The 26,619-nt window shown below is 39.8% G+C and overlaps 1 protein-coding gene and 1 non-coding gene across 3 annotated transcripts; both read right to left on the bottom strand.

The window, feature by feature from the left end:
* Nucleotides 1-1,168: 1,168 nt before the first annotated feature.
* On the bottom strand, nt 1,169-23,843 carry MYBL1 (MYB proto-oncogene like 1). Of its 2 annotated transcripts, XM_076332197.1 has the most exons (16): nt 23,683-23,843; nt 19,824-19,926; nt 19,628-19,699; nt 16,512-16,604; nt 15,238-15,458; nt 13,262-13,445; nt 12,962-13,036; nt 11,347-11,451; nt 9,883-10,116; nt 9,202-9,570; nt 8,570-8,712; nt 8,047-8,161; nt 6,261-6,377; nt 6,070-6,174; nt 3,886-4,065; nt 1,169-2,076 (listed from the first exon to the last, which is right to left on the bottom strand). In XM_076332197.1, exons 1-16 carry the CDS (start codon nt 23,700-23,702, stop codon nt 1,948-1,950), a joined length of 2,265 nt encoding a protein of 754 aa, XP_076188312.1. In that variant the 5' UTR covers nt 23,703-23,843; the 3' UTR covers nt 1,169-1,947. The 2 variants fall into 2 exon arrangements, with proteins under 2 accessions (XP_076188312.1, XP_076188311.1); XM_076332196.1 differs by lacking the exon at nt 3,886-4,065.
* Nucleotides 23,844-24,579: 736 nt separating this feature from the next.
* TRNAY-GUA (transfer RNA tyrosine (anticodon GUA)) lies at nt 24,580-24,669 on the bottom strand. The gene is given in 2 exon segments: nt 24,580-24,615; nt 24,633-24,669. It is a non-coding gene; the product is annotated as a tRNA-Tyr (tRNA).
* Nucleotides 24,670-26,619: the final 1,950 nt, after the last annotated feature.

The raw sequence follows: 26,619 nt of genomic DNA, 5'->3' as shown, positions 1-26,619 counted from the left end.
ATTCCAATTGCCTCCTCTCAATTTTCATAGGTGAGGAGTAATCCTGGCATGATGGGTATTTTCTGATCCCCTTGCTTATACAGGATTCCCCCCCGCTTAAAATTTTTATGTGAATTAAAAACTGCTAAAAATGTTTATGCCTACTACTATCATAGCCAGGCAAATATTTAATATGAAAAAGCTCTTAAAAATAAGGATTGTATAAGCTTTGAGATGTTTAAAAAAGTTGAATAACCCATTACCTTCCTTGTGCCACTCATCACGTTACAATTCTCCATTAATAAATTATTCTCTACCATCTTTGATATTGAAGTGACAGGAATACTTTCCACACCCTGCATAGTACTGGTTGATCTCATAAAGTTAACTAGAGAACCTGACATCATTTTTGTAATTTTACATACAGTGCATATGGTGCTCGCTCTTTCCATCTCTCATAGCAGCAAGCCGATTCTGCCACTATCTGTAGCAGCACACCCGGGAGTGGAGAGGAAGAGTGTTTGAATTATAAATAAAACTACAGTGTACAATTCTATTTACCTGTCAGTATGTGTCAGCAAGCACACCATTATAACTTGCTCGAAATTAACTACATAAAAATCTCTACAACAAAAGCAAACCAAAACATTCCTTTAAAAAAAAAAAGACATAAAATAAGTGCAAATACCTAAAATAGGCAACTAAAGCAACTGTTGTGACCTGTATACCTTTAAATAAGGACAAAGATTTTTCATAAATAAAAGAATGTTCTCTTTGCTCTTCAAACATTCAGTAAGTATATAATGGTCAAACTTAAGTGCAGATACAATTGTTTTGAGATCCAAGGTGCCAAGTTTCTTTCTTTTTTTTTTTTTTTAAAATATTTAAAATGCATTAGTTTTTAGTTCCTATGCAGGACGAAGTACTCCTGGGTCACATATAGGACCCCACCATTCCTTTCTAAATATATTTAAACAAGGTACAGGAACAGTTGCTGTATAATACAGGTATACCTTGTAATTATTTCGTAGACCAACATGATTTAAGGGTTATAGTGCAATCTTTATGTAGATGTAACATACAGTATAGATTTGTACACTTCACCACTGTAATTCTTCTGCTATTCCATACTTTAAACTTGTCCTTTTTTCATTTTAGCTGTTTTAACAGGAAACAACGTTGGCTTCTAAACAACCTGCATACATATAAATATCTACATTTAAGCTTTAAAATGAAAATAAATTATAAAACCAGACTCCTTTCCAATTTACAAAATTTTCCATGTTCCTACATACTGTACAATACATTCAACAATCATCTCATTTTGAGATTTATGAAGAAAATACTGATGCTTTACACTAAAACCTAATTCACCCCCCTCTACTGCCTACTTCTAGTACCATTTGCAAATAAATATATTTAACACTGTAGTTAATTTCATTGTTTTGCAGCATACCAAAAAAATTAGTAGTGCAACTTTCTATCCTTCCTTTATACTCCTTTTTCCATTGTGTTTCTTTATATACTAGGAAAATGCTACATAAGCAAAAGCACATTCAGTCATGTATGTTGCTCATTTGGAAACCAGTAACAACCTATAAACCTACTCTATATTGAAAATGCACTAACAGAAAAAAAGCAATGCAAGTCAAAAGAATAAATATGAAAAATAGACCTAAAAACTGTATGTTGTCAGTACTGCAATGTATTTCACTATTCTTTATCATATTTTAGGGTGTTACTTTCTTAATATTTAAGAAATTCATTGCAGAACTGTTTGTACTATCCCTTCGTAGAGAATACGGAGCTTCATGTCTGTTCTTTGTCAGTCAAAAGAAGAAAGCAAGCTTTAAGGTAGCTTTAAGGTTTCCCTTGGCAGACTGTCTCAAAGTAAAGACTTAATTCACAAGTATTGTGCTGGAATCGCCTTCAACATTGTGTCAGTTTCAATGTCAGTTGCAGTGACCATCACAGTATCAGAGCCCTTGAAGTGCTGTTGGTAGCTGTGTATGTGCTCAGATATCTTCTGGCTTGTTCAGTCATGATAAGCTGGTCTTCTGTTTTTCCGTAAACAACTGCTTCCCACTCACAATTTGACTGCATAAAATAAAATTCAGTTAAAAAGATTCTTTTAACTAAAATACTTGAGCAATAACTTGAGCAATTCTCGTACAACCTTTCAGAGTAATAATAAATTATCGAAGTCTAGCAATACTGTGTTTTACTGAGGATTCAGTTCTACAATACAATACCTAAAACCTGTGACAAAGCTCCCTCTCCACCCCTTAATCCAGCTTCCCAGCAGTGCATCTGTGTTACGCTTTAAGTTCTAACACACAAAATGAAAAACACTCTTAAAAAGAGACTAGTTCAACAATTGATACATAAAAGGGAAGTTAATTAAGTCATCTTCTCTTTGGATATCTTCCCCTTTAAATGCGCTAAGTTCAACAGGCAGAAAAATACGTTATTGGCAGCTGTCTGGAGACACCAAGGAAGGCAAAATGGTTTGGCAGCTGAAAAAGAATATTGTGAAGGACTTCACTGAACCAAAGCGGCAGCTGTGGAAGAACGGTCAGATGTTTTGGGAATATATTAGAAATGGCAAAGGAATTAGGAATAAAAGTAATGAATGGAAGAATAATCGAGCCACTAGTCCTGCTACTTCCATGAAGCAAACCCTGCACATTTACAGGATTTATTGAATCTCAAGCTGATTTGTAGCAGCTCTAGATTGGACCTGACACCAGCAGATTGTAGCATAATGAAGAATGCAAGATTCTCTCCCTCCCACATTGAGCTAGAAACGGATCCAAAGGATCAGTTCCACATATAGATGCACAGAGAAAATTAGCCATTTGAGTTTCTCTAAAATTTAGCAGGACTTGATTCATGGAAGGGACTCGTGGTTTAGAGAGGCCACTAAACTGAGAGGGAATTTCTCTGGGGAAAGAGCAAAAAGGGAAAGATGGTTCAATGAGAATATTTTTGAGTATAGTATGACTAAGCTCCCCTTTTAAGTATTCTTAAGAGCATAGTTCTGGGCCAGATAGATGTATTCACCTTTGCTGCAATTCACAGCAGTTGATTCTTTTTTTGGAATATCACAATTAAATGAGGTTTGTTCTTTCTTCTCATAAGAAAGGATCAGAAAGTAATACTGTTGTCTCTGTACTTACAAACACATCATCGTTAAAGCAATTAAGTGGGACATGGAAGATCAGGCTCCAGGTGCCCTTCCTTTTTTTTTTTTAAATTTAAATTAATACAGAGCTGTAGATATTCTGAGAAGACACAAAAACCTTATACACTAACTCCCTATGGGGCAAACTGGAACAGGTACCAAGTCAGGTCAAAGAGAATCTCTCTCTAAACCTAGTGGTCAAGACTCACACAGAGGAAAAAGTAGGTTCCACAGTTTTAACAGTATGGAAAATATGCGGATGTACAAGAACAAGCACGTTACAAGAACAATTACCAAACAGAACCTGTAGATGAACTCTCCTTAGTGAATCCCACGGGGCTTATTATGAAGTAAGGACCAGCCAAATTTGAGAAACTTAGATGCTATACAGGTTTAGTTTGCACCAACTCAAGTTTTCTTACTGCTAGACTTGGGTACCCAAAACTGTTTTGTAGGTCTACCCTACCCTGATTTTTTTTCCCCACGTTTAAATCTTAGAGGCCACTCAGTGAAACATCAGGGTTGCATTTAAAGAACTTAGCTATGAATAAACACTTCATGGACAAATGACCAGCTTACAAGGAATAAGGATCATGGAAACACTGACCGAAACTAGATCACTGAATTGAACGTTATTCTAGACGTTAGTACAAGACAGAAACCAAAAAAGAAATTCTTTGTTAACCTGCTAACAAAACTAACAGAATTCTTTGCATCCAGACCTGAAGAGCTTTCTCCATTTTGACATTTTTTGAAGCACATGCATTCAGTTTCTTCTTAATTACTGCATTTGCTTTGTTTGCTGGATTTGTATCCTGGTTTTCTGATTTCAGGTTACATCTGTTGTCATGTATTTCCAACAATGGTATCATTAATAAAGATGTGGTGTATGCATTTTCTGACTATTGACAAAAAAGAGGGTAGGGAACAGGAATAATAATTAGTATTCAATTAAAAAAAAAAAAAAAAAAGTCTTCAACCGCTGTGGTCAGAGAAGCCAAAATGTAAACAAAGCAAATACTATCAGAAAGACCCTAGGAAAGAATCTGAAAAGAAAAAGTAATGAACAGTATATGAAGAACTGGCCTGGTCTATACTGGGATTCACAGTCAATGCTAAGCACGGTAAAACAAGTAGCTACTAGCATGATTTGAGCATTACTGAGTAGACTGTTTCCTTCATATAAAGCCACGCTAGAGCTGATTACATCTTGTTAAGAACAAGACCTGATAAAGTGGTAACTACAGAACAGTTTTAGAGAAAAAAGCTTGTAATTCACCTCTAGTACAACCCTTGTGAAAGTAAGCACAAGGAGACTGGAGTAAAAAAAAAAAAAAAAATTAAGATCACATCAGTATGAGGGGGAGGAACTGCTTTAAGAACTGAAATAAGCACTGGATTGATCATTCCAGAAGAGTTTTATATGCTGATAACATTTATGGAAATAAAAAGAAACTAATCCAGCTTCACTATAGCAAAGCAGAAGAAAGGTATATGGCAATTTTAGAGAGCGAAATAAGATGAGAGTAACAGTGGCATATGTACTTGTTCGCTTACAAAAACATCCCATTAAACCGCATTAAACTACCTTTACATATTTATTCTATGTCAGACGTTACTCCTAACTTACCGCCACATGGGCACACAATTTCTACTTAAGGATTGGTACATTCTTCATTTTTAAATCAGATACTACCACTATCTCTCTTGCTAAGAGCGAATGTTCCTGTTGCACCAGCATCCCTCATTAAAATGGAGAAAAAGCAATTTTTTCCCAGTCCGCTGCCTTTAATATACCACAACATCACAGTGTATCTTGGTTTTACCTTAATAACCTGAACATTAGTGATGCACAACATACCATGTCACAACAAGACATTACTAAGAGAACACCAGACATTTTGTTTCTGTTTTGAATGGCTGCAGCAACGCTGCTCCTCACAAGACAAAGATGTTCTTGGGGAAGGGGGGAGTTTCCACTAGGTGGCAGAGCACCTAACACCCAGCAGACAGACACCAAGGCTTGGCACAGAGTCCACGAGGCATTTAAGAAGGGAATTTAGAAAACCAGCTACAATAATCAGAAAGGGGTATGACTTAAGCACCTGTCCTTTTTAGGGACTTTGGCTCCTACCTCTTGAATATAGCTTTATACCTGATCAAGAGTCACGGACATTTGCTCTTTCAGAATTAAACACATACACACATTAATTTAAGAACTAGATTAGAATAAAGTTTTCTTACAAACTACAAGACTAAAGATTAATCTATACAATCACTCAACTGGAAAAATATTGGGCTACTTTCTAAAGGAATGAGGGACCAAAACAGCCCCATCTCTGAACTCTTGATGTCTTGGTTGTTGAGGCAGAAGTATCCAAATTCCTTCAGGCAGAGGAAGCCTACAAACCTCATCTTTTATGTGCTTGATATTTCTTAAAGTATTCCCCTACTATGTGAAACGGGAAAAGGAAAAACATGCTGCCTAATATGCAATTAGGTATCTGCAGAACATGTCTGCCAGACTGTCAAGCACGCAAAACACGGGCAAATGCCATCTTCCTGGTGTATTACAGAGAATTCCAGTGTGCCATATATGCTGAAGTTTATAGGTAACCAGCATGGAAGCAGCTTTGCTATAACAGGAAATCTGCAAAGCATCCACATTACTTAACCAGTCCTGCTCTGAAGGCCTGAAAGGAAGAATTCATGCATGAATTCAAGCCCAATGTTCAAGTATTGCTTAAGTACTTAAAGTAGTATTTCAAACTGAAGATGATTTTCACCTTCTAGATTTACTCATCTAGCCTCAATCCAAACACTTCATTTTAGTTGATAGAATGGAAGATACTCAGTTCTATATTAATATTGCTGCCAGTGCCGCTCTTCAGTAGTTTAATACTTACCTGTACATCTAAACTATTATCTTCTGTGAAGAGCTGGGCACCAACCTCTTCTTTTTCCCATGGATCTAGGACCAGTGATTTTCTGACTTTTTTAGAAGAGTTGTGCTGCAATAAACATTTTGCAGAGAAAAATTGTAAAATGCTATTTAAAAGCAGTTATTTCCTATCTGAAATTATTATTGTAATGGTACCTCCTGCTTGCAGCTTTTATACACAGTGTCATCTTCCTCCTTGAGAAATATATCTGTTCCAGTTTCCTCTTTCAAAACTTCCCTAATGTCTTCTTCCAAGAAGGCAAGTGGTTGTGACTAAGTTAATTAAAATTGGAGGAGAAAATATAGGAAGTCTGTTAGTTGCTAGTTTTTACCATATTCTACTTTCAGCTAATGTAGGCCAGAAGAGAGATCTTGCAAAATATAGCAACAGATAAAAGGATTTAAGCTATTGTAGTTAATAATTACAGATCAACATTTCAAGGCTATGCAGATTTTTTAACTCATTTTACTCCACATTATTTCTAGCCAGATAAAACACATACACGCACACAGTGCCTCAAAAAATGCAAGGTATCATTGAAGAAGACATGCAAACTACTTGTTTGCATTTATTAGCAATGGTTATCCACTGACAAAAGGGATAAAAATACTTTATATATACTAAACACATACATAAACACATATGTATATATACAGGCATACAAACATATTAAAAAACTGTATTATAAAAGTATGACTGTTGTTGGGAAAGGAATTTATATCAATCAACACAAATCTTTGAATAAGACATTGATAGTCCTAAGTACAGTACAGAATTTCACAGAAGCCATACAGATGGCTCCTTTGTGTACCAACAGGAGAAGAATTCCCTTAAGCCCTCAAAATTTGATTTTGAACAGGAGGTTAATAGTGGACAGAAACAGGAATGCCAAACCACTCCATTTGCATAGTGAGAGACTGTGGATCTATAGGGTAACACAGATGGTGCCAAGCCCTGTGGCAAAGTCTGAGCTACCTTCTGTGTTTGCAGAAAAGAAGTAGTCAATATATGTTGGCTGGAATTTTTTCAGAACTTGAAAAGCATATGTCTACTGAATTCCGAAAGTTATTATGCATTAACATACCTTAGCTAGGCTAGGAAGAGAGCAAAAATTGAATTCATTTGGAACAAACAAAAAAGTAACATTATCTGTAGTCAACAAAAAAAAAAGTCTTCTGTGACAGCCAGAAGAATCAGAGGAATCATGAATTGCTATATTAAGATTTTGGTTTTTAGGATGAAGAAAGTTGTAGACGTCATTCAAGTAAGCCCCTAGGAAGGATAAAACACTTCCAAACATCTTCCCATCAAAAAAATTCTCAGAATACTAGTATGCTGTGGTAAACATCTAGTTTCAGTCCTAGCACTGTAGAAGAACCAAAACCAGAAAACAACTCAGCTCTTACATAGTCCAGAGGATTCAAAGATAATGCAGTTTTTCAAGTAAAATGTGAACGTTGCTTAAAATAATGAAGTCAGTCACATTCATCTGCACCAGTTCGCCCTTACTAGATTATCCAGTTGAAGGACCCACACCCACTCACTTTCTCACTTACAATTTTTCTTTTGAAAAAACAGGACACTAAAGTATTAAAATTAAAATCTCAGACAGTGATGTTACCACCTCGTAAGAGGTACAGTGTGTTAGCAAGGCTACACAAGTTTAAAACAACTCATAAACGCAGAACCAATGCGTTTAAGATTACTATGGATCAAATGATTATATGTACCGAACACCATTCAAGAAGACAATGCCTCCATACTACACTGAAGGATACTAGTCTAACATACAAAATCTAAAACGTTTTTGATTCACATTCTAGCTGTTCTCTAGGATAATATGGAATGTCACTGAAACAACAGCAGTTAGAAAATGCTTTCTAAGATCATGCTGAGGCTTACAATCTCAAAAACAAGAAAATAAACAATGTCATCACATACCGTAAGTTTGAGGGGACCATACTTTTTTTCCTGAGCAGCCAAAGCATTTTTAAAAGGAGTTGGCGTCCTTGGTGTTGAACCCAAAAGAGATCTTCTAATTGTGGGAGTTCTAAAACTATTCAAGCATAGAAAAGTGTTCATACATGCATTTTAATATTTTATTTTATCAACAGTAATGTAATAAAATAACTCTAAGAAACATTTTAAAATACCTTAATTTACACAACAGATATCACCACCATGACTCTGAAAGTATTAAGATCACCATAGCATTACTCCAGGTATAATAAACTTTAATTGGATTTTGTTCAATATTTTAAAAAAGGAAAAATTTTAACTGAGTACAAGTCACTTTCTGTTAAGTTAAAAACAGGAAGCCAGTTTGTTTGTACGCAAGCATTTAAGTGTTAGGGGTTTTAAAACTCATTCACAGTATGCATACAGGTAGACTAAATTATCAATGTTTAGAAAAACTTGTTTTTATTTGAGCAACACCACCAGATGTTTAATGTAATAATCCTACCCCACGTTTTCCTTTTGATCTTTTGGTGTCATTTCCTTGTGTAGAGGAGTCGTAATAAGAACTTTCTGCCCACAGATTGGAGTCGATGTAAATGCAGGATTTTCAAGGTTAAATTGTTCATTTCCAGAACAAGTGTTGAAAAACTAAGTGCAAGAGAGAAAAAAACCTAAGCAACCTTAAAGGACAAAACTTCACCACTGTACTGAGCAGAAAAAAAATTACATGTATATATCTGAAGGGCTTTTACTGACAAACCCCAATAAACTATTCTTGACTTCTACTCCAAGACGTTTGTGATATTTATCGCTGAAACCTTGATTTTTCTCCTTAAAATCCCTACTGCTTAATTAGGTCACAGAAACAATAGGTCTTTATCAACAATTATTTGCATGAGCAAGTGTGAGCTAAGACATAAGTTGCCACCCCCCTCCCCCAGTTAGTCTTCAAAACAGAGGAAATAGGTTATTTAGCAATTTCTTTTTAATGTATCTACCCTCATGCAGATGTTTTAAGAAGTTTTTGGACATATTTGTTTAGGCTACAATGTATGACTAGGGAAGAAAGTACTTGTAATTTATAATCCACCCACTGCAGTCTTCAAAGTTTAGCCATATTTAAAAATAAAAACTCACCTGTGATGGAGAAAATGGTAGTGTTTTCACTGGTGTATGCTTTAGTGCAACATTGGTGGCATCATTACACAAGCCATCATTCAGTTCATTAACTGGTGATTGCCCAACACGCAATCTCTTTTTCTTTCTTAGGATAGTAGGTGGAGTGCTGAATTTAGTTAAGTTTGGGGTTGTTGGAAAAACTGCTTCTTCCTCGCCACTGATGCTACTGTGTTTTTTGCCATCAAGCACAACGCTGACATTATACTGGCACTCAGCAGCCCCTTCATTGTGCTGAATCCGCATTAGTTTTACTGGAGCTGGCTTGACAGGTGATGCAACAGCCTCTGAAAGCTCAAAACTGGTGACATCACTCCACGCTACAGGATCCTACAAGGCAAGATGCAAAACACTCAAACACTAGCAGGCTTATCCAAGATTATTCCACAACATCCAAGCCAGTCTAACAGCTCTCTACCTCCAGAAGCCATATACTGAATTATTCTCCCTGTATCTTTCACACAATCCTAAATCACTGAATATTTTGAAACAATTCTTTTAAAACAGGCAAAAAAACAAACCGCTCAATATGGGTGAAACTACAGACAAGTACAGAATAAGGTAACTTTAAGAGAATTTTACACATATTGTGTAAGTTGATGTTCCTAAATAAACATTTTTTTAGAACAAATACAGACTTACAGATTCAATAAGCTCTAGCGTCTCTGCAAATTCTGGAATGGTCTGTAGAGATGATAACAACGTATTTGCTTCCACAGCCAAATACTTAGGTGGTGAATTCTGCTGAACAGATGTGCCGTGGGTCTCATCCATGCTGTAGAACTCACTTGTTTGTTCCCCAAGGCTATTTAGTGTATTAGACACACAATCTTCCATGACAAAACTTCCAGACCAACAAGGTAAGGTTCCAGCTTGCTAAAAAGTATGAAGAAACATGTTAATCTTATTCAACTTAGAAACTGAAGAGTCAATTATGTGACCATGGGGAGGAAAAAAAAAAAAAGTAGTATGTGGAAAGACTAAGCGTAACTATTTTTTTTTTTTCAAACACTAATTATCTGTTTGCATTAATGCAGTTAGTCTTCTCCTTACTTTAACATACTCAACATTCTCAAATCGTGTAAGATTTTGATCTTACCTCTCATTCATATCTTATACATGCTTATAACTTAGATAATTATGGGTTGTATTGGAAGCCATCTCTGATGCAAGTTTCCTGTGTTCCTGAACATCAGTATATTACGAAGTCATCTTCACTACAGAACACAGGTACATTTTAAGATTAGAAACTGTTTCTAGAATGTGAAATACTTCTTGTTTGAGCCGATTTTTTTTTTTTAAACACAGATTCTGCATTGATAGTTTACTTAACTTCTAAATGGTTATTGCGTTTTAGTACACTGCTTAGTACTCAAGAAACAGATTTTAACTTTCACTGGAAATCAGAAGCAAAGCAGATTCCACTAGATAAGCAGAACGTTGCACTGTTTCAAGAGAATGCCAGGAATAGCTCCACCACAAAAAACTGGAAGTTCACCTGTAATCTAAATTAGTGATCAATATGGTTGGGTTGGTTAAGTGTCTGATGTTCTTCACAGCCCTCTGATCCTGAGGAAATGAGTGACTACCATCTGCAAGTTCCCCATTGAAGTACATGTAAATTTTGTACAGTGCAAATTTATATACTGTCACGTCCAAACGTGGATATCAAGTATTGCAAGCACTCACACAGAAGTTTGATAAAAATATAATCTACAGAACGTTTTGAAATTAAACAGAGCAAGATCTATGTATTTTTCACCTTTCTCTGTTGAACAGATGATCGACATTGCTGATCTATAAAACTGAATGGTGGTGATATCAACAAACGTGCTACTTCTTGAAGAGGATTAAAATCCTGGGTCTTAGGAACAACTGCCAAATTGCAGATCATATTTCTGCTGTTTTCACAGTTTAGAAAACGGCACGAAAAATCATTTGCCTCAATTCTAATATGTAACTTTGTTTTACAACCCAACAGCCATGTTTGATTTTAGAAGGTCGGGTGACAAAACACCACACAAAACCAAACATCCATTACTAAATTGCTGAGGATTAATCTCAGTAAGGCATATTCAAATATTTACAGAAATTTACAGTCCTTACAGAAGACACTCGTTTTCTTCTGATTTCATTCTCTGCTGACATAAGTAGCAATTCAAGTTCCTTTATTTTCTTTTCTTTATCAGGATCATCATCAATAAATGACTGCTGAAAAATTTAAGAAAGAAGCCATTACTATTTTCCACCTCCGCCACCCCTCCACAGTAAAGATTCTACATTATAACACAGCTACATTTTTAGCAGAAATCCACACATAGCGGGAACAGAGCTGTTCAAGCTATATCATATTTTGTAATACAGTTTTGCAAGCGAAACAACTCCAGCAATTACCAGGAGGTGGATCTGATGTTAAAGTGGTATACAAGCTAATACTTTAACAGGTTTCTAATATGGCCTGTACATGCTCAGTACGCTACAGCACTTTTCAACCAAAAGTCACTCAGTCCTCTTTAATAGAAGCAACACTGTTGGCACCTTGGTAGATGTGTTTCTGTTTTCATGTGCTTTCTAGAATTTTGAGTTATTTATCCTCACTAAGTGTGCAAGAAAGTGTTTCAAATCAGCATTTGCTGACAGAGTGTCTACACAAGCAATCCCACCGCTACTATCAGAAAAGAAAATTAACCAATTGGTTGGTTTGTTTTTAACCTCCTTAAAACTTCCTATTATTGCTATAAATATAGGTAAGTGACGATATATGCCATGAGTTTCAAAACTATTTATACTCCCCAGTTTAGGGAGGACTTCAAGGAGCAGAAAGTATCTTATACTTTTCTGTACAGGGCAATCCAGATTGTCAAAGGCCATACAAGGCTTTGTTATGATTTGTATTCTTATACTGAGATCAGGGAAGAAAATGCAATATGAAACAGATGACCTGCACAGGGAAATTTAAGGTTAGGTACAGAGTTCTGCAGAACATCTCTAACGCATCTAGCACAAACAAAATATGTATTATTTCCTGTGTCAAAATATTTTTTTTTACTAATTTCAAAATCACAGAAATTCTTCCAGGAAGTCGTATTACAAACCAAGATCTACATTCAGTCTGCAACACATGAGGAATTTCAGATATATTCTAAGTGAGTCCAAAGGTGCAAAAGGAAATAAATATATCCAATTTTTTTTTTGTTTTAAAGTTTCTCAATACTTCAGCATTTAGAATGTTGCAAAAGAGCATCTTCAACTGATTGACAGAAGTTTATCAGTCAGAACTAAAACCTATTGAGAACAAAAAAAGCACAGACATAAGCGTAAGTCACAGCAAGTTATTTGAACGGAGTCTTTCAGATAGGGTTATATTTATTACCTATATAAAGTAGTAAAATCTTGTCCTTAAATCTCTCAGAAGCTAGGTACTACTAACAGGTCATAATTTTAACCTAAAGATTTAACTAGTAGACTATGTTTTAAGCCATACTTCTGTCAGAAATAAGCACAACCGCTGTGTTTCTGGGATGTATAAAGACAGCTCCTTTTTTCCTACCTAGAACTACCAATTAAGCTAGCAAGCCTACTTACAGAGGAACACTTACATAAATTTAGGTGCATGATAAAGACTTAAAGAGACTTTGAAGTTACACGTTTTTAAACTCTTCATTTTACAGCATAATACACAGTACATTCTCTTCGTTTACAATGCCCGTTAACAATTTACCTGAACTAAGTTGGAAGAAGCTGAAGCATGTTCTAGACAGCTGCCTTCTGGTGAGGCATACTGGTATGCTGGAATCTAAAAAGACATAAATCATTTTACAAACCCTAAAGAAAAGGAGGCTATAAAATTATCTCTAGTTTATTGTACATAAACTATTTATTATGGTTTACAAATCCTAAGTTACCATAATATCACAAAAATACTCAACAGATTTTCATTCTTTCAGATTTGTTTCTCATTCCAAACCCAACAAATTATTTGAAACTGGGAATTACTAATTATTCTGGATTTTGAACTTACATGTGTCTGAACAGGTATGTAAAATTGATTCTGAGTGTGCAAGTGTTCCATAGTCAGACCAGGTTGGGGCTGAAGTTTGGATGAACTAGCTCTTTCAGACTTTATACCATCTTGTAAATATCCTTCCTGTTCCACCTTTCTTCGCATTGTTGAATTCCAGTGATTTTTAATCGAATTATCAGTCCTAAAATGAAAGTGTACAACAGTGACTGGTTTCCATATCTCAAAGTTTAATATATGGCATAATTTACAGGGTTTGTACAGTAGGTTAATCCGCAGCCATAAATTGAGAAAGCTCCAGCAGCTTGGACTGAAAGTTCTATTATCAGCAGGGTTTTAGCATAATGACTAGAAAGGTACTCTTTTCAAAACTTCCTTCTACTAAACTTCAAGTCTGCAGGAAATTAAAAGTAGCAAAAGAAAAAGGCTTGGTTCTGGCTGTTATCATGGGCGAGAACCTTTTTTCTTGGATACTTGGAACAACCATGTGTTCTCTGTCACTACATTATTTACCCTCTGCTACACATTCGCGGAACACGAAGCCAAGGCAATCAGCCTACTGTCCCACAGCATAATATGGGCACTGTGGCTAGTGTTTGCCACTGGAAGACATCTCTTCTAAAAAAAATTACAGCCTGCATTCCCAGCTCTGAGTTTTATGTGCAGCTTTGTGAAAGAACATCCCACTACCTCTTGGTGCCCTTGATCTTGTATGGGGAAAGCAGGCATGGCAGAAGACCAGCACCCATTGTCATTCCCCTTGGAAAGAAAATGCCTGCAGTTTGACAAGCAGGCTGAAGTCACTTTTAACACTAGACAAGCATTAAGGCAAGAGTATGAATGCATCACAGTCTAAAATACTAGCAATATTATTACTAGCCTTAGAGAGAGAGGTACACAGAAATAAAAGTTGCTTTAAGCCCCATTCTTCATTTAAGCTCAACTGCAAGAATTATTCCCCTTTTTCATCCCACTAGTGTTAGAGACTCTTTACAAATCTTCTAGGTCTAGGATCCAATCTTTAGCTAAGAGTCTCATCTTGGATTTATTTTCAACAAGTAAGTTAGTGAATTAGGAATGCCTCTGTCCTTACAAATTCATCTTCCCTCTCTGAAATTCTTAAGATGCAATTCATTCCCTTCCCATTCCTCCAAAGGATTTCCTGTGATTCATGGATTGTGTACTTAATCAAAATGTCAAATTTTTAAACACACATCTCTAAGGACTCATTCTCCCAACATAACAAGTGCTGACATTCCTTAGGCACAGCTAGACAGTCACCTCCTGAACACACAGACTGAATTCAGAGAGGGACAGCTTAACATTGAATTTCAATTAACAGTACAAGGTAAAAAATTTATTTCATTAAACTCTTTATACACTAAAGTTTTGTTTTCCACAAGCATATAAGTTGGCAATCACACCTGAAACAAAGATAAGGAGAACGATGGATACAATTCATTCTTAACTTAGAGACTACATGGTAACCAGCTAGCTTTGCAATGCATGACTCCTAAGCCTGGACTTTTGAAGGTTACCAAGATTCTCTTTTTCGAGTGTCCTGTTTAACAAGAAGTGTTCCACAAAAAATAAAGAATTGCTGATCTTAAACCAAAAAGTCACCACCAAATGCATATTAATGAAGGCACTTTGATATCAAGTCATAGGATGTTAAGGCATTCTTCCACTATTACTTGCAGTTACTCTTCAGCTCTACCACAGTTTTTTCTAAGCGAACAGGAGGATTTTTGAAGGAACCTGCAGAGTGTTGGAGGTCTTTTTATTGGTTTTATGGCTTTTTAAGAATACATAATCAAATGCAAAAGATCTTAAAAAATTTCAGTATCTATCAAGATAAAGATGTTGTGACACAAGTTTCAACAGATGCTTTCTGACTAACAAATTACATTGGAAAGAGTTGTGCGATCACCGCTTTCCATATTCCAATATTTAACACAAATAGAGTTGAAAAGCACCTTCCAGGAAGAAGTTTTGCTATTTCAGCCCATCGGTTTCCCAAACGCTTGTGAGCTTCATAGATTATTCTGTCCTCTTCTTCTGTCCACGAAGACTTCTTTACCTCAGGATTGAGATGGTTATGCCATCTCTCTCTGCATTGCTTGCCTATTCTTCCTTTCAAGTGTTTTGCAATTAGAGACCAGCGCTTTGGACCATACTTCTGAACTAATTCAATAACCTGGAACAGAGATGAAAGCATGTTATAATTCCAAACCCTAATTTTCCTAATCAAAGACTGAGAACACTGATAAACTCACATTTTAGAATAGGATTACAATAGTCAACTTGGTAAGATACTAGGCCCTAAGGAGGCAGACAGTGACTTGGGGTTTTAAAAATTGTTTTTCAAGAAAGCAAAAAATTGCTTATTAGCTTCAAATTCACTGTGTTTAGAATATAAGTATATACTAATGAAAACATTCATTTGGAAGTTTTCTTTCTGTCACCCATTGCATAAGCTGACATTAGGAAAGACCAAAAAAGAAACTGGTAAAGAGGCTTGGTTTGACTTTTTTCAACAACATACGTATGAGAGAAAACCCACACTTCTACTCCCAACCTTCATCCCATTTCTACGTGTTTTTACACGTTAGAAGCTTTTTCTTAAAAGACTGATGAGAACTGTAAAAAATAGGTTAGGAAGACCATATTCACAAGTTGACAAATACTAGTTTTAAACATCTTAGAACAGTTTTAAACAGTGGGAATAAGCAGTCGATTTGAAATATCATATGTGAAAGCTGTATGTCCACCTTCCTACAGGGCAGTCCAGGTTTTGCAGGCAAAACGCTACAGTGTGGGTTAACAGAGATGGGGAAAAAGGAGTCTAACACACCATTGCTAGCTTCTTTAACAGTAGAGTATGAAATAATTTCCCTTATTCCCAAACCGTTTAAGTCTGGTGGGTTTGAGAAATAAAAGATGTGAATAAGACCTTTGATCTTTAGTGCTGTAAAGAGATCTCCTCTACTTGGTAAGCTAGAGTAGTTCAGCTAGCAATCCGAGCAAAGGGAAATGAAACGCTTGAGCAGACCAGACATTCCATCTACTTAAGAGTAGCTGCATTTTTTTTTCTTCTCACACAGTGTAATGTAATGTAATTATCTATGTGATAAGATGCATCAGACATCATCTTTGTGGGGATGAAACCTAAGAAAAAGTACACATTCTTAGCAGTCATATGCCAATTTTATTACAGTAAAAGAGTACAGTATCAATTAGTTTTTATTACCCTCTGATCTTCTTCTTTAGTCCAGGGACCTTTAATCAGTTCCGGGTTTAGTACCTTCTGCCATCGATGCTGGCACTGAAAATCTGAACGATTCTGAAATAGTTTTAGAAGACCGGTGTAGCTGTTAAACTCTTGAATACATAAAACTGTAAATATTAGCTAGCCAGAATTATTAGCTTATTTCAAATTAAAAGACTTATTCAGACCTTTAAGTATAATAGTTAAGTTCTCCCTTATTATTTCTTCTTCCATTTGCTTATAAAAACTCTTATCCAGAAAAAACAGCCTTGCACAAAGCTCTAATCTAATTACTTCACCGTTCTTACTTGACAATCAAATTCAGAACTTACTCTTCTTTAAAGAAAAACTTAGAATTATTTTTGTCCTCATTATTCCACACCTTCTCTGAACTTTATGTGATTGACATGATTTTGACATTATCTATAACCTATACAAGGAAAGAAATTTTTAAAGGAAACACTTTTTCTTTCAAATAAAAGAATAAACTTTTTTCTAAGTCTCAAATGAATATATTCTCAGCTCTTTACTACCATGTAAGGAAAACAGATTTATATCAAGTTTAGCTAACACATACTAATTAAACAACATTGCTTTTTCTGCTCAGGACAGATGGTGCTTTTCTGTAGCTTCACTAAGGATCTTTTGAAATATTGTTCCCAGTTACGAAAGGGAAGTAAGCTTTCACTCAGCCTCCTAAAAACTGTCTGTAGGAAAGTTTGGGACTCTCAGGGTAGCTGGTCGAAACCTTAGAAATATGCAGATAAGAGCCTGCCCCAGCACAGCATACTAGCATGCCTTTTGTAACACTGGGACATGATGATTTACTCTCTTCAGTGCAAGCTGATGGATAGCAAGTACCGATTTCAGGGTTCTGCTGGGCTTGTCTACCAAGCAAAGGTGTTACCACGCTAAGATGAAGTTAAACAAGAAGCAGTCTGCAAGAACCAGGGGAAAAAAAAGAAAACCAAACACCACTGTTTTACATCTAAAATTACATTGATCACAGTACCTTCAAGTTAATCACAAGTGGACACCATATGATTAACAGCACACTAGAGTTTGTTACAAAACATTATCATTTCCTGGTGGAGATAAGCTGTAAAAGACAGACTCAATATAGGACAGCTGTTCCCATTTTCAATGAAAGAAAAATTTTGAAGTTGGCCTTTTAGTGTTTTTACCTTCCAGACATTTCTCATGACATATTTGGGGGAGAAAAGCAAAGCAAATGATGGGATGAAACAATAAAATCGTTTCAGGTCTGCCCTAGCTGCAATAAATTGAAAGAGAATACAAGCTGCGTTCCCTCTCTTGAGAGTCACCTTTAAGCCTTCTTCACTTTTTTGGGCAGAATAGAGGGAAGGTTTTCTTGTGCCCAGCCCAATAGTGAAATGGGGTTCTGAAAACATGGCAGTTTGAGTGCCTTTACATGCCAGTAACTCAAGATACACTTGGTTTTCCTAGCAAAAGACCATCAGTAACAAGGTAAGTGCTAATTATGCCAGCCTCTATTATTTGGCTTTGTAATTTGAACACTGCAATAGGTCGCCCAGAGAGGCTGTAGAGTCTCCATCCATGGAGATATTCAAAACCCAACTGGACACTGTCCTGGGCAGCCTGCTCCAGCTGACCTTGATTGAGGAGGGGGCTCGGACTAGATGATCTTGAGAGCTTCCTTCCAACATCAGTGATTCTGCAATGGGCAACCTGATCCTCCATGCATGTTTCCCATGATAGCTGGGGAGCCTTTACTCAACCTCACTTGGGCCCAGCTGAACGATAGCTTTCTGTCTCCAGAAGCATTTGTTTTCAGCTGGAGAACTTTTTATTAAATTAAACTGTTAGATCTGTTAAATGCAACTCCATACTACACCTACAGATCAGTATCACCAAACACTGTATTCTTCAACAGTTTAATATAAAAGCTTTCTGATATTATCTCTTCCTCCTCTGCCATTCACTCATTTCACTGCTTTTTGGAAGGGGATAATGTACACATAAGGAACAGTGATTTGCTTCTGCACTCCTTAAATTTAGAAGCTTTGAGTTTGTTCCCTGACAAGTATACTTTGCCACCTGGAAAGAAAAAATCAGAAGCACCACAGTTGCACAAATATGATGAGAACAATGAAAAGTTACAGTTGTTCAGCATTTAGAATTCAAGTCTATTTTTGCCTAGTTACACAGGAATTTCATAAAACTATCATCCCACTCAATATTATAAGAACAACAAAGGTGGGGGCAGGGGTGTGTAATTTTTTTATTTCTAACATTTGAATATTCAATACCACTTCTAGGTAGTGATTTCAACCTTAGAGTCTAGCCACGTTTTCATAGTAGGCATTTTATAACATTTAATCAGAAGAGAAACAAACATCATTGATTCTAGTTGTAGGTATTTTCTACCAGTGCAGCTCATACAGCTGAGGAATCATTTAATGTTTGAACCAACAGCTCCTTTACTCATTCCACCTGACCATTGGAACAGAACAAGAAATTTTAAGTGTCAGTAGGAAACTTCCAAGAAACCCACTAAGGTTCCACTTGTAGCAACTGAAGATACCATTGGGTAGAAAAATTTACATATGTTAGGGAAGCACACATCACTGTAAAAAAAAAAACCAAGACAAAACAAAAAACCCAACAAACACCAAAACAAAAAACACCACCACCCCACTTCCCTTTTCCTAAGGTGTTTAAGAAATTGATCCCACTCCTTTCAAGCAATCTTTCAGATGCAACCCACTCTCCTAACTGCTTCAGAAGCAACCTGTGAACTGTAGATGTAACCACCACAAGTGATGCGACCAATAGGAAACAGGAATATATTCCAGAATGTAAACAAATAGCAAATGTGGACAGAAGGCATCAATTATTTTTGATCATTTCAGACCATCGCTTGAGCCCCAGCCTGAGCTGATAATGTTCTTCAAGGTCTGAGCTAGATCTCAAACCCAATTTATAAGCATCCTTTAAAACGTTTTTTACTATTATGTGTTTCTGATTTCTATTTCACCTCATTTCCAAACTAGACATATGACCAAAGTAAATAAATATTAAAAAGGGAACTTAACTGAAACAGAGATTCAACTTACTTGTAGATGACTAGCAATGAAAGCCCAATCATCTGTACCATTTTGTTCCACCAGCTTCTTTAGCCTTTCATCCTGTTAAGACATAACCTCAGCCAATAAATGCTACGTGCTATCCCAATAAGACACTATAATAATAACATTTCACATGCTACCAATATCATATAGGAATGAAACTAAAGCCAGAAAAAAGTATTACCTCATCACGTGTCCATTTCACCCTGTTACATATCTTCTTCAAACCTTTTTGCTGTGGTACTTCATAGTCATGATCCACATATTGAAGGTCGTCATCTTCCTCACTGCAGAGTACGACAGAAGAGTGAAGAAGATAGAAAGTTTAAAATAACTCCAAATAACTTTTTTTTTAACTACTTGTAGCTTTTTTCCAATCTGTACATATTGTTCTAAAACGACATATGGAATTTGCATGAACATAAGATCTGCCTCCAGGAGTGGCCTATATTCACCATGTCGAAGGAAAATAATTAATTTTAATTTCAAGGCCACATACTGGGATACAGACAGATAATTCATTCCAAGTCAAGACTTAAATTTGAAGCAAAAGCTATTATTTAAGATCATGTTTTTGTAACACATTTATGAATCTTTATTTTACACAAATAAGCTTATAAGATAAACTGGTTTGCTAGTCTGCAAGATACATTCATGTTCCACCTCCATAACTCAAACAACAAACACAACAAGGGTGCCAAATAATTTAGTGTCAACTTGAGATTTTAAGTGGGCTCCTGCCTTCAATAAAAGTTTTGCCTCAATGTTACAGGAATTAGATACAAATCTTTGAAGACAGAAATATTCCAGCAAGAAATAACTACCGTATCAGTGCTGACCCTCTAAGTTAAGAGTCAGAGGGGCAGGAAGCCAGGTAACCTCTGTGACTCCATGTAGATCACACTCCATCTACTGGAGAAATGCCTACTTCACAGCCTTGATAAACAAAGCCTTACAAACAAGCAGCACAGGGAAGTGTTTCATGGAAATATGACTTAAACTTATATGTCAGTGACTCACGTTAGACAGCATAAATTCAAACACATGTGGAAACCTAGGCCTAACAACAAAATGAGCAGTTCCTCTGCATTAGTTATAGCAAAGACACAAAGAAGGGACTCCCATCCAAATACACAGCTTTAATTAAAAGCAGTTTCACACTGCAATCTTCGTTTTTCTCCATTTTATATATCAGCACGATATAAATATCATAAATTCGTGTTCAAAACTAAATTTATTAGTTCTGCTCAGCCTTGAAAATTACTTCAATTTTTCAACCAAAGGTAAAAAAAAAATCCTTTCCCAGTAATGGGATTAGCCTGTGCTGGTGTTCTAAGAACCGATTAGATGGCAGATCTCTACATTATTTTCCAGAACATGCAATTCACTCACACAGCATGCTGATCAACCATTTATGTATATTTGTTATTTCCCATGAAGTATGTTCTCAAGTGACCATATACTCATGTTAGCCACAGAGAAGAGCACTACTTACTTGAAAGCATTACTACAAGATAGTATGTACCCAGCTCTTGCAAGACCCAGTGTATTTAACATTGCTTCTACATCCTACACCACATCTGGATTTGCCCTACTTAGCTTCATAATGCAGTAGAAATAGTAACACGTAAACATACTAAAACTTCGTGGAGCCAGTGAAATACAAAACAGTAAGCTTGTTGAAAGGTCAACAGCAAGTACTTCCACAAGTTCTCGACAAATGTCAGGAGTGTATCTTGGTATTATAAGGAGCAAATCTTGGTATTATAATCTTATTTCATACCAAGCAAGCCATACAATTTACTTATAACTAAAATTTGGCCTTGCGGTTAAGCTGCTTGTCAACACAATCTCCTTACCCACTGCACAGCAAACTAGTTCAAGAACAGAGTCTTCAGTTACGTGAAAAGTCGTGAGGATTTTAAAGAAGAGGAAGGGCTCCACGTACACGGCAGTGATGCTGACAAGACTGCCAGTACTAAACAACGTGGGGTCCCCGCCGGCAGCGGCAGTTAAGAACCCTGCACCTGGAGTTCTCCAGCGGCATGCCTGCCCCACAGCCAAACTGGCACAGCCACCGGCCACCTCCGTGCGCAAGGGCCAGATGAGCGGGCACTAAGCTCTCTTGCACCTTGATTCCACGTGAATAACTGTTTAGTCTTTGGTCTTGCTTAGAATAATACACCAGTAGATTATAAATTAAATATATGAGTGGTTGGGACTTCTAACTTAAGCTTTCAATTAAAAAGAAGAGATTTTCAAACACGTGGGTTTGTTATAGTTCATTTGACAATTCTTTCACAGTTACGAAACTGTGCCACAATACTGCATGAGAATGGAACACAGCCACCAAATTTCATCAAATAAGAAATCTGGAACAATAAGGTATTTCATGAGTTCTCTGCTAGCTGTCTTTGCAATTCTGAGTTGAGAACCATTAAAGGAAAAAATGCAAAAACCAAGAGCAGTTTAACAAAATTAAACTTAATTCCACTTGGAGCAAAACAGTTATACTTTCTCCTTACTCCACAGCTAGATTAACAATCTTGAAATCGCCTTTGTGTAAAGTCATAACTACAATGATTTAGTTTTGGAGATACCAGATATCATCATCACACACACTGACACAGTATTCTTCTAGGGCTACTGATCTCTAAGCAAACGTTCCTCTGCTATCCACAGCCAGCTGTATTTTCAATGACATCAAAGCACTCCATAGCCATGAGAGATAATACAAGCTACGGCTTTGCAAAGACGAAACTATTGTTTGCAATACCGCAGATGAAAGTCTCTTAAAGTACAAAATGCAGATTAGGAGTAACAAGAAACATTCTCTCTCTGAGCTGATGCTTGCAGATAGCTAAGTATAGACAGCTTGAGCAGTTAGCCTCTGCAAGCAAAGCCCCTTAAGGAATCTTTGTTCTTCACACAACTAGAACCCCAAACCATTGCTTTCTTGGTTTAGTTACAGTTTTGCAGAAAAAGATTAACTTATGAATTTTTTTCACGTCAGAGGAAAATGCAGAAGCAGTTTTAATACCTGTAACTGTGAAACCACCCCCAATTCCATGAGAAGTATGCAGTCACGGTAAACCCTGATGCCATAGGTAACTCACGCATTAATATTAGTCACTGAGTATCCTTTCCTTTCTCAGTCCTAATCCTTCTTTTACATTTCTTTATCACTTTTCAGAAGGACAAGAATAATATAGCAAGAAAACAGTTCTCCAAGACCCACCTTCTGAACACAAAGCAAAGACACACCCATTTTCATATCAATAAAACAAAAGATGTATCAAAACCATCTGGGGCTGCTGCTGAAGCTCTTGAGGAAAACATTCTCTCTCAGGAAGATTTCAGGCTAGATACGACATCCTCAATCAAAGAACATGCCAAGTCAGAGAAAGTAGGTGCATTTAAGATATTGGAAGAATCAACAGGCCTGAACGTTAACTTTAACTGAACAGCCCCAAACCTTACATCAAGGCTGTGCCAAAGCCACCCGGGAGGAGAAAAGCAAGAAGTATTACTCGAGCAGCAGGAAAGTAACCAGCAGGAAAAGCTACTGTGGAGACAACGCAGCCGTTACTGACAGGCTCAGCGACCACGGAAAAGCTTTGGAGTTGCCTTGGTAAGCCACAACAAAGATGGTCTGAGCGAAAGCACAGAAGTGAGAGCAGCCTCTAAGTGAGAGGCGAGATTTATACCCAAGAGCTGGTGCTCGTAAGACAGAGGGAAGACAGATACCTGTGCGGGTGCCGGGCGAAGGAGGAATCAGAGGGCGGAGGTAGGGATGTGGGCAGTGACACCCGAGGCCGGGGAGGTGGAAGGAGGCCGAGAGCAGCGCCAGCACAGCTCGGCGGGGGGGGTGAGGGGCGGCAGGGACGGGGCGGGGCGGGACGGCGGCGGCACCTGGCAGGGATCCCGGGGCGCGGGGGGGTACCTGGGCGCGGGGCGGCGGCGTGGAAGGCAGCGACTGCCCGGGAGCGGGCGGGGGGCAGAAGGCGCAGAGATCCCCGGGCCGGGCCCGGAGCCACACTCACCTGCGCGGTCTCTTCGCCATCCTCGGGGCGCACCATAGGGGGGGCCGCCACGGCAGCGGGGCGTAGAGCGGAGCCCCCGAGCCCCCGCCCGGGCTCCTTCTCTCACGGCCGGGCGGCGCGGCAGGGCCGGCGGGGGACGGAGAGGGGCACTGGCGGCTCAGGAAGGCTTGAGGCGGGCAGGGCTCCTTCGACGGCCCCCTTCTCCCCGCGGAGCTTCGCGGTATCCACAGCGCCCCAGCGGCCGCCCTCAGCCCCGGCCCGGCCCGGCCCCCGGCGCGTCAGGCATGGCTCGGCCTGGCCCCTGCCCGCAAGGACGGAGCGCGCAGCGGCCCCTTTCTCGCCCAGCTGTGCCTCCCCCCTCCTGTCAGAGCTGCCGCGGGCTCTCCGGCGGCGCCTTCCCGCCCCGGGCTGCTGCCCTGCCCCGCCCTGCCCTGCCCCGCTCGGCCCGACCCCCCGGCCCCCGCTGCCGGCCGGCCCCCGCCGCCCGGGCTGCGCCGCCACCGCCGCGCTCGCGGCGGGCTCGGTCGGTGCCGCCGAATCTCGCGCCCAGCCTCCTTCCAGAGCCACCGTTTGAATCTGCGCAGGCGGACTGCCGCCCCATTGGCCGCCGCCGCCGCACGCGACCCGGGCGGGAGGGCGGGGCCTCGCGCCAGCCGCGGGCGGGGAGGGGGAGGGGCGGCGGGGGCGAGGCATGACGGGGGAGCGAGTTTTCCCGGCTGGCGGGGCGGAGGAGGGGGGAGGGGACCCCGGTCCTCCGCCACCCCCCCGCCCCGTAACGCCCCGGCGCGACCACCCGCGCGCGCCGCCAGCGCCAACGTGGGGCGGCGGGGGTGGGGGGGACTCATGACGGGAAAAAAAACGGCGGCCGCCCCGCGCGGCGGCGCAAAACCGAGCGTCTCCTTCGAGCCGGAATCGAACCAGCGACCTAAGGATTCCCGCGGGCCGCGCCTCTACAGTCCTCCGCTCTACCAGCTGAGCTATCGAAGGGAGCTGGGCGCCAGCGCCATTCCGCGGCACACAGCCTGGCCGCTCCTCACGGCGGGCGGTGCGCGCCGCGGCCCGGGTCGGGGCCCCCTCCTCTAGGAACGGCCGGCGCGTAAAGACTGGTGTTAGACCGGGATCTGAAATCGCAGGCGACCCGACTCTGACGGGGCGAGCGCCCAGCGGAGGGTTCCCGCACGCGGGGCCTCCTCCCCGCTACCGGCGGGTCGGGTAGCACCGGGGGCGAGGACGGTGCCCTCAGCCCCTCACACTGCCCGCTCTCTCACGGGGTGCGAAGACAGCCAGCCCTTCCCTCCTCCCTCCCTTTCTTTCCTCCTCCGAGGCGCTGCCGCCCTGTGGTTACGCGCGTGCTCGAGAAGCGAGAAGCCTAACCTACGTATCCTCTAGGTATTGCCCTACACGAAGGTCTTGAGCTGGAAGCCATTTGTGTAAAGGAAGCCTTGTATGTATGGAGTTTGTACGCACACACGCACGTACCTGCGCGGGCTGCCCCCCCCCCCCCCGGCCCGCGAGGGGGGCAGGGCGAGCGGGAGCGCTCGGCTCGCAGCGCCCCCTGCAGGGCACGCGGGAACCTCAGGCCCGGGCACAGCCCGTAAGGCGCGGGAGGGGGGGGGGGAACCGCAAAAACCCAACTTACCTGCATTACAAACCCACTCTTACAAGGGCGAACTCGTATCGTTGCATCTTTCACGGGGGGGGGGGGGGGTGTGTGTCAAATTTGTTGACGTTTTTGTTTATTTCCAAGTAGTCTTTGCCTGCTGCTTACTAATAGGTGTTCAGCACCAACCTGCATTCGCTGTGATTCACTTTTAGTATCCAGAGATGACAACGCAGCAGGTTTCCCCACATCAAAGCTCTGACAGGACTCTTGGAACTGTAAAAGCTGTAATCAAAAAGTATGTGGAATAAAAACCACCCTGAGACAGGATTTGTGTCGTCAGCCTCATGTGGTATGAAATGTCATCTTTTAGCATTCATTTATACTTAATTCAAAGTGAAAGGAGCCTGAAATAAAAAGTGTTGTTTAAACAAGTACCTTCTTGTATATTCCCATAGTAATACATGTGTTCTTAATAGGTCCTGAAAGCATTAGCTGAGTCAAACTACTAAGTTAATAAGTACTGATGGTGCTGCTGTAAAAAAAATAATAATAATCTAAAGATGCAGTTTGTTATGACATCCAGTAACATTCCCCTTGGAGTACATCAGTAAGCACATACACACGTCACTTTTTTTTTCTTTTTTAATCCTGTATGTATTACTGTCCTGTGTGACAAGGTCTAATGTTCTGAGTTTCTTGTGCTCCTACACGACAAAAAAAAGGATGGAGCTGCATCCCCCTCTCCATCTCTTCTCAGCTTCCAGTAGCTTCACAAAACCAAGCCAGAGGTCTAGCTACTTCTCTCTTCAGAGACCCTACAAGAAGTTGTTTTTTCCAACTCTTCATTTAAGAGCATCCCTGAGAAAGAAGGCGCAAACTGGCAGTCTGTTTCTGTAGCGTGACATGGAACGTCTCCCCCAAATGCCACCATTTTCAGGGACTGTCCCATCCCATCACATCCCATCAGGGCTGTCATGGCCCACAAGCCATCAGGCTCAGCCTCAACAGATTTCTGGTCGGACACTCACCAGCCTGCAATATCTGAGTCCCAATACGCAAGACCTGCTTTCTGCCTTTGCTTGTCCTTCCCAAGACTCCCTTGTGACAAAGGAGAGCTCGATTCCAGCCTAAACCTGAAGAACATGACCAGGTGTAAAGACACTGCTGCAGGTTCAGGGTGGCAGGGTAAGGCAAATGTCACCATCACTCCAAGCTCATGGACCTTGAGTCACAGCGGGCATACTTCCAGTGGCACTTTGCCACTTCCCCATTGCCTTAGGACTGCTTAGTTGGGTCTCCTGACAAATCAAAACCAAACACCACTAGAACCACCT

Source organism: Aptenodytes patagonicus, chromosome 2 (genome assembly GCF_965638725.1).
Source record: "Aptenodytes patagonicus chromosome 2, bAptPat1.pri.cur, whole genome shotgun sequence".
Lineage (NCBI taxonomy): Eukaryota > Metazoa > Chordata > Aves > Sphenisciformes > Spheniscidae > Aptenodytes > Aptenodytes patagonicus.
This window is presented reverse-complemented; position numbering and strand designations above follow the sequence as displayed.